General features: G+C 43.4%; 1 protein-coding gene across 1 annotated transcript in view; it reads right to left on the minus strand.

The window, feature by feature from the left end:
- CTHRC1 (collagen triple helix repeat containing 1) overlaps nt 1-11,006 on the minus strand; it is a 16,393-nt gene extending 5,387 nt beyond the window's left edge. Inside the window, exons 1-2 of the mRNA XM_004370710.2 lie at nt 10,665-11,006; nt 5,296-5,517 (exon numbers count right to left, since the gene is read on the minus strand). Coding sequence (XP_004370767.1) covers nt 5,296-5,517; nt 10,665-10,817 — 375 coding nt within the window. The 5' untranslated portion in view covers nt 10,818-11,006. The remainder of the gene's footprint in view (nt 1-5,295; nt 5,518-10,664) is intronic.
- Between the last annotated feature and the right edge of the window lie 2,729 nt (nt 11,007-13,735).

Below are 13,735 nucleotides of genomic sequence, written 5' to 3' on the forward strand. Positions count from 1 at the left end.
AGAATTTAGAGGGTTAATATGTTGTGGAGTTGTTAACCAATGTCATAAAACAACATGTGTACTACTGTTTCATGAGAAACTATTTATTCTGTAAGCCTTCACCTGAAGTACAATAAAATAAAAAATACAAAAAAAAAAAGGTTGAGAAGTTAAAAGGTTGACATGTTGTGGGGTTGTTAACCAATATCATAAAACAATATGTGTACTACTGCTTCATGAGAAACTATTTGTTCTGTAAGCCTTTACCTGAGGTACAACAAAAATAAATAAATAAATGTAAAAAAAAAAATCAGCCACTGAAAACTTTATGGAACATAACTCTGCTCTGACACATATGGAGTTGCCATGAGTTGGAATTGACTCGGTGGCAATTGGCTGGTGTTTCTTTTTGAGCAACAGTGAGCAGTATCAGGAGGTAAGGCATAGATGGCGGTCAGGGGCTCTTAACCTACCTGGTTTTTAGTCTTTATCTATATGACACAGTCATAAGGCCCAGGTTTTTTTTCTCTAATTGGTCTTTGCAAAATTTCCCTGCCTGTTGGCTCATAGTCCTGCTATCTTTTACTTGCTGAAGGCTCCCACACCCATTCTGACCACTGCTAAAAGGAACTTGAAAACATATTAAAAACTCAAAGTCCATAAGGATAGTTTTTAGAAAGAACTCAGCAAGTTTTTATCGACTATAAATAAGCAACCAGACTATCAAAGTCAGCTGTTTAAATAACTAGGAAACATTTTAATAAGATGCTTTAAAAAAGGTGACAGTCCCCAAAACTATGGAAGTTCTATCACACAAAAATCAAATCAAGACTGAGCAGAGGGCTGTGGGGATGATGGTCTCAGGGAACATCTAGCTCAATTGGCATAACACCGTTTATAAAGACAATGTTCTAAATTCTACCTTGGTGAGTAGTGTCTGGGGTCTTAAAGTCTGTGAGCAGCCATCTGAGATACCCCACTGGTCTTGCCCCTTCAGGAGCAAGGGAGAATGAAGAGAATAAGATACAAGAAAAAGGTTAGTCCAAAGGACTAAAGGACCACAGCTACCATGGCCTCCACCAGACTGAGTCCAGTACAGCTAGATGGTGCCCGGCTACCACCACTGACTGCTCTGACCAGGATCGCAATACAGTGTCCTGGACAGAGCTGGAAAAGGATGTAGAACAAAATTCTAACTCACACACACAAAAAAAAGACCAGATTTACTGGCCTGACAGACTGGAGAAACCCCAAGAGTATGGCCCCCGGACACCCTTTTAGCTCAGTGGTGAAGTCACTCCTGAAGTTCACCATTCAGACGAGGATTGGACAGCCTCATAAAACAAAACAGGACTAATGAGGCACAGCAGTCCAGGGACAAGGACTAGAAGGCAGAAGGGGATAGGAAAGCTGGTGATAGGGAACCCAGGATTGAGAAAGGACAGTGTTGACATGTCGTGGGGTTGTTAACCATTGTCCATAGGGCAATAGGTGTACTAACTGTTTAATGAGAAACTATTTGTTCTGCAAACCTTCATCTAAGGTATAATAAAAAAAGAATTATCTATGTGAGATCAAATTGACAACAGCAACTCAAAAGGTTTGATGGGAAGCCTAGGGGGCAGTGAGTTGAAGATAAGGGTGACGGAATAATTTGGAAAAGGATAATGAGAATAGCAGCATAACTGGAAGAACGTAATTGATGTCACTGAATTGTACATGCAGAAACTTTTGAAATGGTATATCTTTGGCTATGTATATTTTCACCAAAAAAAAAGGTCCTCCAAGGTCGAGAAGGGAGAGTATTGACATGTCTTGGGGTTGTTAACCAATGTCATAAAACAATGTGTGTACTGACTGTTTAATGAGAAACTATTTGTTCTGTAAACCTTCATCTAAAGTACAATAAAAAAAATTTTTTTTAAAGTCTCTTTTATAGAGAGTATAGAGCAGAGACCTCAATGCTGAGAAGAAGGGTAGATACACAAATTGCATCTCAAAACCTTAGCGTTTTAAGCAAATAAAATCTCTTCTATTTTGCCTGGGGATCATGGCAGCTGAAATGGTGAAGTAATGCACGGTAGGCATGGAAGCATGTGAAGAATTACTCCACAGAAGAAAGAGGCTTATAAATACCACCAGCCTCAACTCTATCCTATCCCAGTGGACTTGCCAGTTACATTTGAAGAGAACGCTAAGATCAAAGTGACTGAATCATTAATTAAAATGCATTGCCAGGCAGGCTAAGTAATTTTTTTCCCTAAATGTTGCAGAATAATTTAAAATGGTCATTGGAATGCATCCCATCTGGTCCATTTCACTTTTCTTAAAAAAAAGCTTTTTTTTTTTTTTTTCCAGCAGTCATCAGGGACACGACCTAACATTTATTGAATACCGGCTGTGATCCAGATACTCCATGGGGTATTTTATACAGCTTTTTTTCACCTCAGCCCGAACAGAAATTCTGTGAGGGAGATATTATCTCCATTTTATGAATGATGAAAACTTGCTCAAAGCAGTATAGTAACTTGGCCGAGTTAGAAGATAGAAGAGTCAAGTTTTATTTTTTTTTTCTATTTATCTCCAAAGCTCAAACAGCAAGTAAGAAGACGAGCACAAGGCGAGAGGAAGAGTCTTTGCCAGTGGGGGTGCTAGTGATAGTCCAGGAGCCCAGAGGAATGACTTCTCTAAGAGGAGCTCGGAGACTCTGGGTAGTGCAAACAGTTAACGTGCTCAGCTGCTAACCAAAATGTTGGAGGTTCAAATCTACCAAGAGTTGTCTCAGAAAAAAAGCCTGGCAATCTACTTCTGAAAAATCAGCCATTCAACACGCTATAGAGCACAGCTCCACTCTAACACACACAAGGTCGCCATGAATCGGAATCGACTCGATACCAGCTGGTTAATAGGAGCTCAGATTCTTAAAGCCTCTTCCTGAGCATTCAGAGCATGATAGCATACGCCTTGTTGTCATCATCGTATTAGTTATCACTTGCTGCACAATAAATTACTCCAAAACTTAGTGATTTAAAGCAACATTCATTAGCTCACAGTTTCTGTGGGTAAGGAATCTGGGTGTGGCTTAACTAGGTCCTGTGGCTCAAGGGTCTCTCACAAGGCTGCAGTCAAGGAACAGGCCAAGGTTGCAGTCCCTCTGAGGCTGGACTGCAGAAGGATATAAGCTCACTCATGTTGCTGGCAAGATTCAGTTCCTCACAGGCCGTTGGACTGAGGACTGCCCTCAGCTTCTTGCCATCTGGGCCTCTCGCAGCTCACAACATGTCAGCTGGCTTCATCATAGTGAGCAAGCAAGAAGAACCAGACAGAGTAAGAGCAAGATGGAAGTCATGGGTGTAAATACCAGGTGGCAAGAATCACTGGCGGCCATTGTGGAAGCTGCCAACTTCAACCAGGAATTCATTTATCCGTTTATTTATTTTATCAACAAATAGTTATTAACCTCCCACTATGGGTCAGTTTCTGTAACTAAAACTACAGATATAGTGAAAACCAGTTGCTGTCTAGTTGATTCTGACTTATGGTGACCCCATGTGTGTCAGAGTAGAACTGTGCTCCACAGGGTTTTCAATGACTGATTTTTGGGAAGCAGATTGCCAGGCCTTTCCTCCAAGGTGCCTCTAGGTGGATTTGAATCTCCAACCTCTTGGTTGGCAGTCAAGTGCCTTTATCTTTTTTTTTTTTAATTTTTTGTTTTTATTGTACTTTAGGTGAAGGTTTACAGAACAAATAGTTTCTCATTGAACAGTCAGCACACATATTGTTTTAAGACATTGGTTAACAACCCCAATACATGTCAACACTCTCCCTTCTCGAACTTGGAGGATCTTTTTTTTGTGTGTGAAAATATACATAGCCAAAGATACATCATTTCAAAAATTTCTACATGTACAATTCAGTGACATTGATTACTTTCTTCCAGTTTTACTGCTGTTCTCAATATTATTTTCCAGATTATTCCATCACCATGGTCTTTAACTCACCGTCTCCTAGGCTTCCATCAAAACTTTGAGTTGCTGTTGACAATTGGATCTCACATTGATAATTCTTTTTTTTTGTACTTTAGATGAAGCTTTACAGAACAAAATAGTTTCTCATTAAATAGTTAGTACACCTATGGCCCTATGACAATGGTTAACAACACCACGACATGTCAACACTGTCCTTTCTTAAACTTGGGTTCCCTATCACCAGCTTTCCTGTTCCCTCCTGGCTTCTAGTCCTTGTACCTGGACTGATGTGCCTCATTAGTCCCGTTTTGTTTTGTGGGGCTGTCCAATCCCCAGCTGAACGGTGAACTTCAGGAGTGACTTCACCACTGAGCTAAAAGGGTGTCTGGGGGCCATACTCTCGGTATTTTTCCAGTCTATGTCAGGCCAATAAATCTGGTCTTTTTTTGTGAGTTAGAATTTCGTTCTACATCCTTTTCCAGCTCTGTCCAGGATCCTCTGTTGTGATCCCAGTCAGAGCAGTCAATGGTGGTAGCCGGGCACCATCTAGCTGTACTGGACTCAGTCTGGTGGAGGCCTTGGTAGCTGTGGTCCATTAGTCCTTTGGACTGATCTTTTCCTTGTATCCTGTTCTCTTCATTCTCCCTTGCTCCTGAAGGGGTGAGACCAGTGGAGTATCTCTGATGGCTGCTCACAGGCAAAAAAAGCATTTTTAAGGTAGGCCTCCTACCTACGGAGTCTTGGTGGTGTAGTGGTTAAGAGCTCAGCCGCTAACCAAAAGGTCGGCAACTCCAATCCACCAGCTGCTCTTTGGAACCCTATGGAACAGTTGTACTCTGTCCTATAGGGATGCCATGAGTCATAATCGACTCGACGGCAATGGGTTTGGTTTTGGCTTGGCTACCTAAAATAAGGGCAAATATCAATGGACTTCCCACTTCCAGAGAATCCCAATCATGTGGAAATTTCTTGCCACCTTTATGTCTGGGACCACAACCCAAGTTTCTTAGACTAATTTAAATTTCTATTCACTTTGGGACAAGATTGGGAAGTTGTTTACTCTTCAACACAGACACCTATGCTCTCTGTTTTGTTTGTATTTTTTTAAAAAGAGTAAGTTATTATAGACATTATGGTTAAAATGATATGGTGATTTATGTGTCTTAGAAACAGCCTTATGAAACTCTGAAATGTTATCAATTTTTAAAATTAATTTTAATAGTCACATTGTACCTAGCCTTTATTCTATTTTTTTAAGTCTTTTGGTAAAAAAACAATAAAATCCCACCTAACAGTCAAATATGAAGACCCCAGTTTTGTTTCAATTAAAAAAGAAAATCAGACTTACTGCGATTTTTCCAAGATCTATGCCATAATTCAGCGAACTCCATGAACACTGCTTGTAGTTTGGTGTCCAGGACTCCTCAAAGCTTTCCCTCAGGCATTCCCCCTTTTCTCCTTTGAATCCGTCCCGACCTGGGATCCCAGGGGTACCAGGAATGCCGTTGGCCCCAGGGCTCCCATCTCGACCAGGCACCCCTGCAGGCCCTTGTAAGCACATTCCATTATACTACAGGGAGAAAGGAAAGAGGAATAAACTCTCACCACTTATGTAAGATCCAAAGACTCAGTCTGATTAAAATGGCCCTTATTTTGAGCCTTTGGAGTCAAGTATTCCTTCATCCCACTCGTCCATGGTATTCTATATGAGTTACTATAGAAAATTGATTTTTTTCTTTAGATAATTCATTTTAAACTTATTACTAAAATAATGAGATTTCATTCCTACATTTTTTTTATTGCTCAAACTTTACCCACACACACCAAAAACCGAACAAAACTCATTGCCATCAAGTCGATTCTGACTCATAGTGACCCTATAGGACAGAGTAGAACTGTCCTATACGGTTTCCCAGGCTGTAATCTTTACGGAAGCAGACTGCCACCTCTTTCTCCTACAGAGTCGCTGGTGCGTTCTAACCACTGACCTTTCAGTTAGCAGCTGAGTACTTTAGCCACTGTACCACAAGGGCCCCTACAGACACACACACAAAGAGGACAAAATGTTTTCATTTGCCTTGCTCCTTCCTACTGCAAGCATATGCAATTTTTAAATAGCTATATTCCAAAGGTTGATATAATTTGATGTTTTGCTTTTTACATCTAACCCTATATCCTATAAAAGGACTTGGATTTCATAATTATGCTTTTATAGTTTTATGCAAACATTGAACTATTTTTGGATACTGTGATCATTAAAGTTGTGTATCAGCTTGGCTGGGCCATGATTCTCAGATTCTGGTTAGGCAGTCGTATAATGATATAATCACCTCCGTGATGAGATCTGATATAATGTGATCACCTCCATGATAGGATCTGCTGTGAGTAGCCAATCAGTTGGAAGGGAGTTTCCTTGGGGGTGTGGCCTTTACCCAATATAGGCAGACTTTCTGGCAAGGCTGGTGGGAGGCTTTTGCTTGCTCTGGATCCTGCAGCTGGCTCTTGTTCATCTGATCTCTAGTTCTTGGGACTTGAGCTAGCAGCTTGTCTGCCCATCTTGGGGTTCATTAGCCTCTGTGGTCTGGATCTTGGGTTCACCAGCCCCTGCAGCTACATGAGTCACGAGAAGCCTCTGCCTGACCCATGGACTTGAAACTTTCCAGCCTCTACAACCATATGAACCATTTCCTTGATATAAATCTCCCTCTCTTGATAGATAGACAGATAGATAGAGAGATGCGTCATTGGTTTTGCTTCTCTAGAGAACCCAGCCTAAGACAGATACTTAGGTTATTTCCAGTTTTTCTATCATTAATATTATTGTAATAAAATCTTTATCCATATAGGTTTTTTTCTCCTTTTGAATTATTTTTCTAAGATAAAAATTCCTCGGAGTATAATTATAAAATCTTAACATCAATAATTATCTTACACTGGCAATATCCATAAGTTGGATATACATTGTTGTTGTTGTTAGGTGCCATTGAGTGGATTTCAACTTACAGTGATGCCATGTGACAGAGTAGAGCTGTTCCATAGGGTTTCCTAGGCTATAATCTTTACAGAAGGTCTTTCTTCCTCAGAGCCACTGGTTGGGTTCAAACTGCCAGCCTTTCAGTTGCATGAACAGGGCTCCTGCATACTCTCCCTATTTTTATATGGAGGGTATGTCACTAGGGTAGCAGTCCTGACCTCCAACCTCACCCCCCTCCCTGAGGAGGAGTAAGTGACTGGTTGTGCATGACCGTTGGTCCTCAAAAGTGTGGCAATAATTTATCAAAAGTCTGTAAGTGGAAAAAAAAAAAGTCTTAGGTGCTAGGATTCTGTTTTTTGAGGGGTGGTATTGTGTAGAGGTTAAGAGCATGAATTCTGGAGCTAGATTCTCTGGATTTAAATCTTGGCTCTGTCACTTATTAGCTGTGTGAGATAGGCAAGTTACTCAACCTTTTAGTGCCTCTATTTCCTTACCTGTAAAATGGGGATAATAATAAAGATTCTCACCTCTCAGGCTTATTATATGATTTAAGTGTGATAATAAATAAAGTGTGCTTAGAACAGTGCCTGGCACACAGTAAACACTGCATGCGTCAGCCATTATTATTCTTATTCCTTCAGGACCAGTGGGAGGAGTAATCCTGGGTGTGTCCACTCCCTTGAGTGGGTTTTACCAGGGTCTAGACCTGGTGGGACAATGGTTAGGCTCTGAGCTGCTAACAGAAAAAGTTGGTGGTTCAAACCCACCCAGTGGCTCTGCAGGAGACAAGACCTGGCGATCTGCTCCCATAAAGATTACAGCCTAAAACAGCCTATGGGGCTGTTCTACTGTGTCATATAGGGTCGCTATCAGAATCGACTCTGTGGCACGCAACAAGACCTGAGGAAGAGAGCATTAACAAACCTGCTGCTTGCACACAAAAGCCACACATGCCAACAGAGTTGGATCAGTGATACAGGTGGTATTTTGGTCTCCGTCTGTCCAATTCCCATGTCTACCTCTAAATAGGTTCAGGTGGGAACAGGCATGCCATTTATTAGACCCTTCAAACCCCAACACAGTCCATTTAATTTTTTAATTTTAACCATTTCCCTATTTGTGTAAATTTTTCAATACCATCATTCTGTATAAATATACTGTAGAGTGAGAGAAAAAACAAAGTTCCTTATATATTAAAATAACCGTCAAGCTTATCTTTTAACTTCTCTCTCTGGGATTGGAAATAGTTAGGTTATAAAATCCAATAATGACACTGCCTAGAAAGGATCTTTATGTACCTAGATTAATGTTTGCCAACTAATTTGCTTCTCACATCACCAGTTTGATCTTTGTTTTGATAAATAATTTTTATGACTTTTACCATTGCCATTTTTTCTGATTGTAAGGGAAAAAGACACTACTATTTATTTACTGTAAATAATATGAGGATAAATAGTAAGAAAAGTATTTAATATTTGCAAAAGTATACGAGGACATGCCAAAGTAAAAAAATGTTAAAAAACAGTTTAGTTTTATTTTAGACTTAATTTTTATTTTAGTATTTTCATGCCCTTTCACTAGATAAATGCAATGTGTAGACATACATATAAAGTGGAAAGGGAGAAACAATAAGGTTTCTTCTGGTACTCTTTGATTGTTTTTTTCATTATTATTCCCCTGGAGTTAGACGGTACACAGACTAAGTTTTATTTTCCTATATAGCAGTGGTTCTCAACCAGAGGCAATTTTCCCCCCCAGAGGACATATGGCAATGTCCGGAGACTTACTGCTTGTCACAACTGGGAGGGGGTGGGGAGGACTGCTGTTGGCATTTAGTGGGTAGAAGCCAGGGATGATGCTAAGCATCCTACACATGGGACAGTCCTCCACAACAAATAATTATCTGGCCCAAACATCAATAATGCCAAGGTTTAGAAACACTGAAATTTGTATTCACCTTTTCATCCAAAAGATGCATTCCAAACACTATGTCATTTTATTGGATTCGGTTCTACAGGTATTCCATCTGTCTTCTTTCATGTTAAAATGCTAACCCAACACTTGCCCGGTACCCAGTGTGGTTCAATAAATGTTTGTGGGACCAACAACAACAAACAACACAAAAATGGAAGCTCAAACTCTTCTACACCCCCACGTATTCAAAACTGTTCTTTTCCCTGGCCACCAGGGGGCAGAGCTTGCTGAAGGCGTGAATGGAACGGTTTGAAAGATCCAGTACAAAGAAGTTTCTTTGTAGGGTCTGTTGAAAGCTTCCTAATGACTACGTGGACTTTTTCTTTCGGCAAAATCAAATCCAGTCTACAGGATGTACTTGAGCCTGGCTGCACCCTAAGATTTGCCAATTGGGGCTAGAGTTGTGGGAAACTACAGTACTGGAAATCCTCGGAGGGAAAGAAAAAAAATTGCAAGCTTTATGGGGAAAAGGGATATTTTGTCTACCATAACTACAAATTTATAAAATGCAAACTGCACAAGAACCACCCTCATTTAGTATAGTTTTTAAACACTTTAGACACTTAAAATAGAACTGCAGCCCTGAATACACAGTCTGGTTTTGCGGAGCAAAATTATAGAGCACATCACCAAAAAGTGCTGAGTGAAACGGCAGGAATTTCTTCCAGCGTTTTTCAATCCAGGATAAAACTAGCTGCATAGAACTAACTAGTTCGGTTCAGAATGGCAGCTGAACAAATTCGAAACTTTTTTTAAAATTTTTTTTATCAAAAATGTCCCTCTGTCTTATTGCTGCAAAGCCTGTAAACCATATTTGTTTGCAGATGAGATTGGTCTAAAGATTGACGTTTATTTTGTGCCTAGCAACATGGTAGTTGTGAAAGGATGGCTCTCTGCTGGTTCTCTGCCTTCCATTGGTTTTGTTGACTTTGAGAGGGAAAGAGCTTTAAGCAAACACACCTTCTCATAGATTAGCCCCCTCAGAAAGCAGCTGGGCTATCCCTTCTTCTGAAAGCTGTCTTCTCCCCTAACTCAGCTTTGATGCTCCTTCCTTTCGGCCACAGGGCCACTGTTTGGAAGGAACAACAAATGAAATGGGTCCTGGCAGGGTTAGTGTGGGACCCTTCATTTCCCCTTCCGGACTTAAACCCTCTGAACCATTCCTGGCCCCAGCTGTGGTCGTCTAGCTAAGTAAATTGCAGCCCATACTCCCTAGGAAGATGACCCAGTGTGACTCATAGTCTTGAAGTTACAAAGAGTTGGACAGATGCTTGGGAGGGTTCTTATTCTCTCCCGTGGTTAGATGTGGCCACCGCCCCCAACAAAGGACACGTAGCATGGCCCTGGCTCAGAGTATCAAACGAATCGAGGGTCTTCTAGGCAGCTCCCAGGCCTAGGTTCTAACCCACTCAAGCTCCCCTGTTCTACTTTCATTCTCGCCCTAACTCTCTCCGCCCTCCCAAGGGGTCCCTCTGAGACCAGAAACTATTAGGCAATTCCCTGTACTTTGGGGGCGTCCCACCGGATCCACGTCCTATCTCTGCTCCCAATGACCCCGTCATTTTGGTGTCCCGTCCGAGTTCCCGGACTCCACTATAAGAAGCCCGGGTCCTTTCTTACACGTAGACACAAAGGACACCCAGGCGCACGCATGATACACACACACAACTGTACAGATATTCCCCCAACGGCTGGACAGATGCCCACCCCGTGTCGGCCGCCGCTCTGTCGCCTCCACCAGCGCAGCGTGGCGCCCTCCCTGCACTCACCAGGTCCACCACCTCCCTCTGCCGGAGCAGCGCCTTTTGCTTCCCCTTGGGGGGCTCTGAGCCGCTCGACGGCGCCGGCAGCTGCAGCAGCAGGAGCAGCAGGAGGCCGAGGAGCCGCTGCCGGGAGGTGGCGGCGGGGCGCTGGGGGCGCATGGCGCGCGGCGCTGGGGAAGCGCAGAACTGGGCGGGCGGCGCGGAGCAGGAGCAGGAGGACCAGGAGGACCAGGAGGAGGAGAAGGTAGAGGGAGCTGGGACGTGGTCAGCGTCTGATCCCGCCAAGCTCCGAGCCCGCCGCCCGCTGCATCGGTACGCCTTTCACCCGCGCTTCCCTCTCTCCCTCCCTCTCCCTCGCCCCTGGACGCCAGAGTTTCCAAGCTGTAATAGGTCAGAGACCCCACCCCAAGCCCGGCGCGGGGCGGGGCGAAAGCTGGGCCCGCCCCTGCGGCCACCCCAGAGCGGCCCTCCAGGACGCTCCGGGGACAGTGCGGACGGAGCGGAGAATCTGCCTGAGGGGCCGGGCCGCGTGGCTCGTCGGGGAGCCACAGGTGGAGGCTCGACCAGAGTGGACAGGGCACTGCCTAAATGAACCTTTTACAGACACGTGTCTTAACCTGTGTCCAGGAACCGGCTTCAAGAGTTGTCAGTCCCTAGAACCGTGGACAAGCATTTTGGGGGGAGGGGAGAAAGAGGGATGACATTTTTGGGGTTGGGACATAGATACCATCAGGTTCTCCACAGGGCGCCTAACCCAAATAGTTAACAATGGCAGGCTTAATAATAAGTGCTAACACTTACAAAGCCCAGGGAACCATACCGTCTTTTACCTGTACTGTGTCCTCACAGCGATCTTGTGCGGATAGATACCTCCTCTGCTAGCCCCATTCACGGATGAGGAAACTGATGCTCGAGGAAGGCTAATCAACATTCAGTGGTGGAAGTCTACTTGTGAGTAGTCACTCTTGACCTGTGCTTAATGTCATCTGTTTCTAACCTTATCTTCTAGGTGCTTTCCAAGCTTTAAAGATGTGGGGCAATTGCCTGCGGTGAGAAGGATCTCTTGAGAGTTGAACGGCGAGTCTCTTCTCCTAGGATCAACAAAACTGGAGAGAACTAGGAGAGTCTGTGGAAATCTGGAGTAAGAGGTTCTCCTGTTATGTCAGCACTGGAACCTGCCCTCTGTCCAGACTGGGGAAGTCATCTCTCCTCCTTTGTTCATTCTGGAAGAAAGCATCCTCAGGGAGCCAGGCCACCCAACTGGAATGGTCGAGTCTGAACCCACAGCCCCTTTATACATCACTGGCTGGAACCAGGTGGAATAGAAGTCTTGCCATTCCTGTAACAACACTGAGGCTGCTGACAGAAAGGCAGGGCTGCTGAGGTCACACTCAACTCAGCAGGGTTCTCTTTAGAGACCTAGCCAGGTTCCAGGAAGTTATAGTGAGATCCAGTCGATGGATATCAAAGACAAGGAACAGTTGGCATGGGAGCAGGTCAGTTCTAGGAAAGTTCACTCCTGGGCCAGCGCCTAACTACAGGTAATGTCAAAAATCATTACATCTTGTAAAAGATCAGCATATGTTGTATGCCTTTGACTATAGGTTACAGTCTGCTGAGTGTGTCAGAAGCACAAATGCAAATGAGTTCTAAAGCCAGGGCAGGTATATAATTTACGGGCCCAGCACAAAATGAAAATTCTGAGGCCCTCGCCCAAAATTATTAAGAATTTAATAATTAAACAAAGCAGAGCATTAAACCCAGCTTGGGACCCTTCAAAGTGTGCAGCCCTGTGCTCCTGCACAGGTTGCACACCCGTAAAGTTTTCCCAGTCGAAAGCTTAACATGGGCCCAGCGGGTGCCTTTCTGCAGCCAAACCACAGTGGTGGCAGCAGTCTCACAGGCTGGAGAGGAGGGCACTGCCACCCAGAAGGCCTGCCTTTGCCCGATTCCTGCTGCTGCCGCTGCTGCTACTGTCATCCAGTGACTTCAGTGGTCGCTCTCTGAGTAAATCTGAGGTCCAGATGGGGGTTTCCTCAAGGAGCTAATCCTATCTTAACATCCATGCATTTTTAAAACTGCACATTCACATAATTAATCAAATTACACTGTAAGATAACTAAGACAAATATCATCATCTACATATCAAAGACAACATATAATGAAATATAACTACTGTACAGTATGCAGAGGGCTTTCACATACCCTGTCTCCCTGGTCCTCAGCTAGTCTGGTACACAGAGGCAGATTTACTGGGGGCTGAGTCCCTGGGTGGTGCAAATGGTAAAGCGCTCAACTACTAATGGAAAGGTTAGCAGTTTGAACCCACCCAGAGGCACCTCAGAAGAGAGGCCTGCAGATCTGCTTCCAAAAGGTCACAGCCTTGAAAACCCTGTGGCATGTAGTTCTACACACAGGGTCACCCCGAGTTGAAATTGACTCACATGGGGTCACCATAAATTGGATTTGACTCAATGGCAACTGATTTTTTTTTTTTTTTTTTGGATGCAGCTTAACCTTCAGGGCCCCTCACTTCGTCAGCATCTTTCCAACACCCTGGAAGGAGGTCCTACCATGTGCTTACATGGTCAGGTGTCTTATAAAATTTGCAAAAGTAAAAATTTTAGCCACAATTGGTTAAGACTGCTCTCTCTTTCCACTCCTCTATTTCACCTGCCTGTCAGGTGGCATTGGAATTACTGCAAACATTCCACACTTGTTATTGCTAGCAGTCCAGGTATAGGAATGGCTTCCAGGAGTGCTGCTACTGTCTACTGGGCCACTTCATCTGTCTTTGTGACACAAAGGTGCAAGGTTAGAGGTTGTGTTATGACATGATCGGATCCTAAGGTACCTGGCCCAGAAGTATGTGGGTAGTGGAGGAGAAAAAAGGTTTAACATGGATGGAGCCAGAAGCTAGCCTGTGGAAAAGTTTTCCAGTCGTTAGATATATAAGCAGAGGATTCTCATTAACATCTAATCAAAATGGAAGTTCTGTCCTATAAGGAATATAGTCAATAATGCAGAGAATACAATAGTAAGCACCATAAATATATATATATATATATATATATATA

The sequence above is a fragment of the Trichechus manatus genome, unplaced genomic scaffold (assembly GCF_000243295.1).
Source record: "Trichechus manatus latirostris isolate Lorelei unplaced genomic scaffold, TriManLat1.0 scaffold00009, whole genome shotgun sequence".
In the NCBI taxonomy this organism is placed as follows: domain Eukaryota; kingdom Metazoa; phylum Chordata; class Mammalia; order Sirenia; family Trichechidae; genus Trichechus; species Trichechus manatus.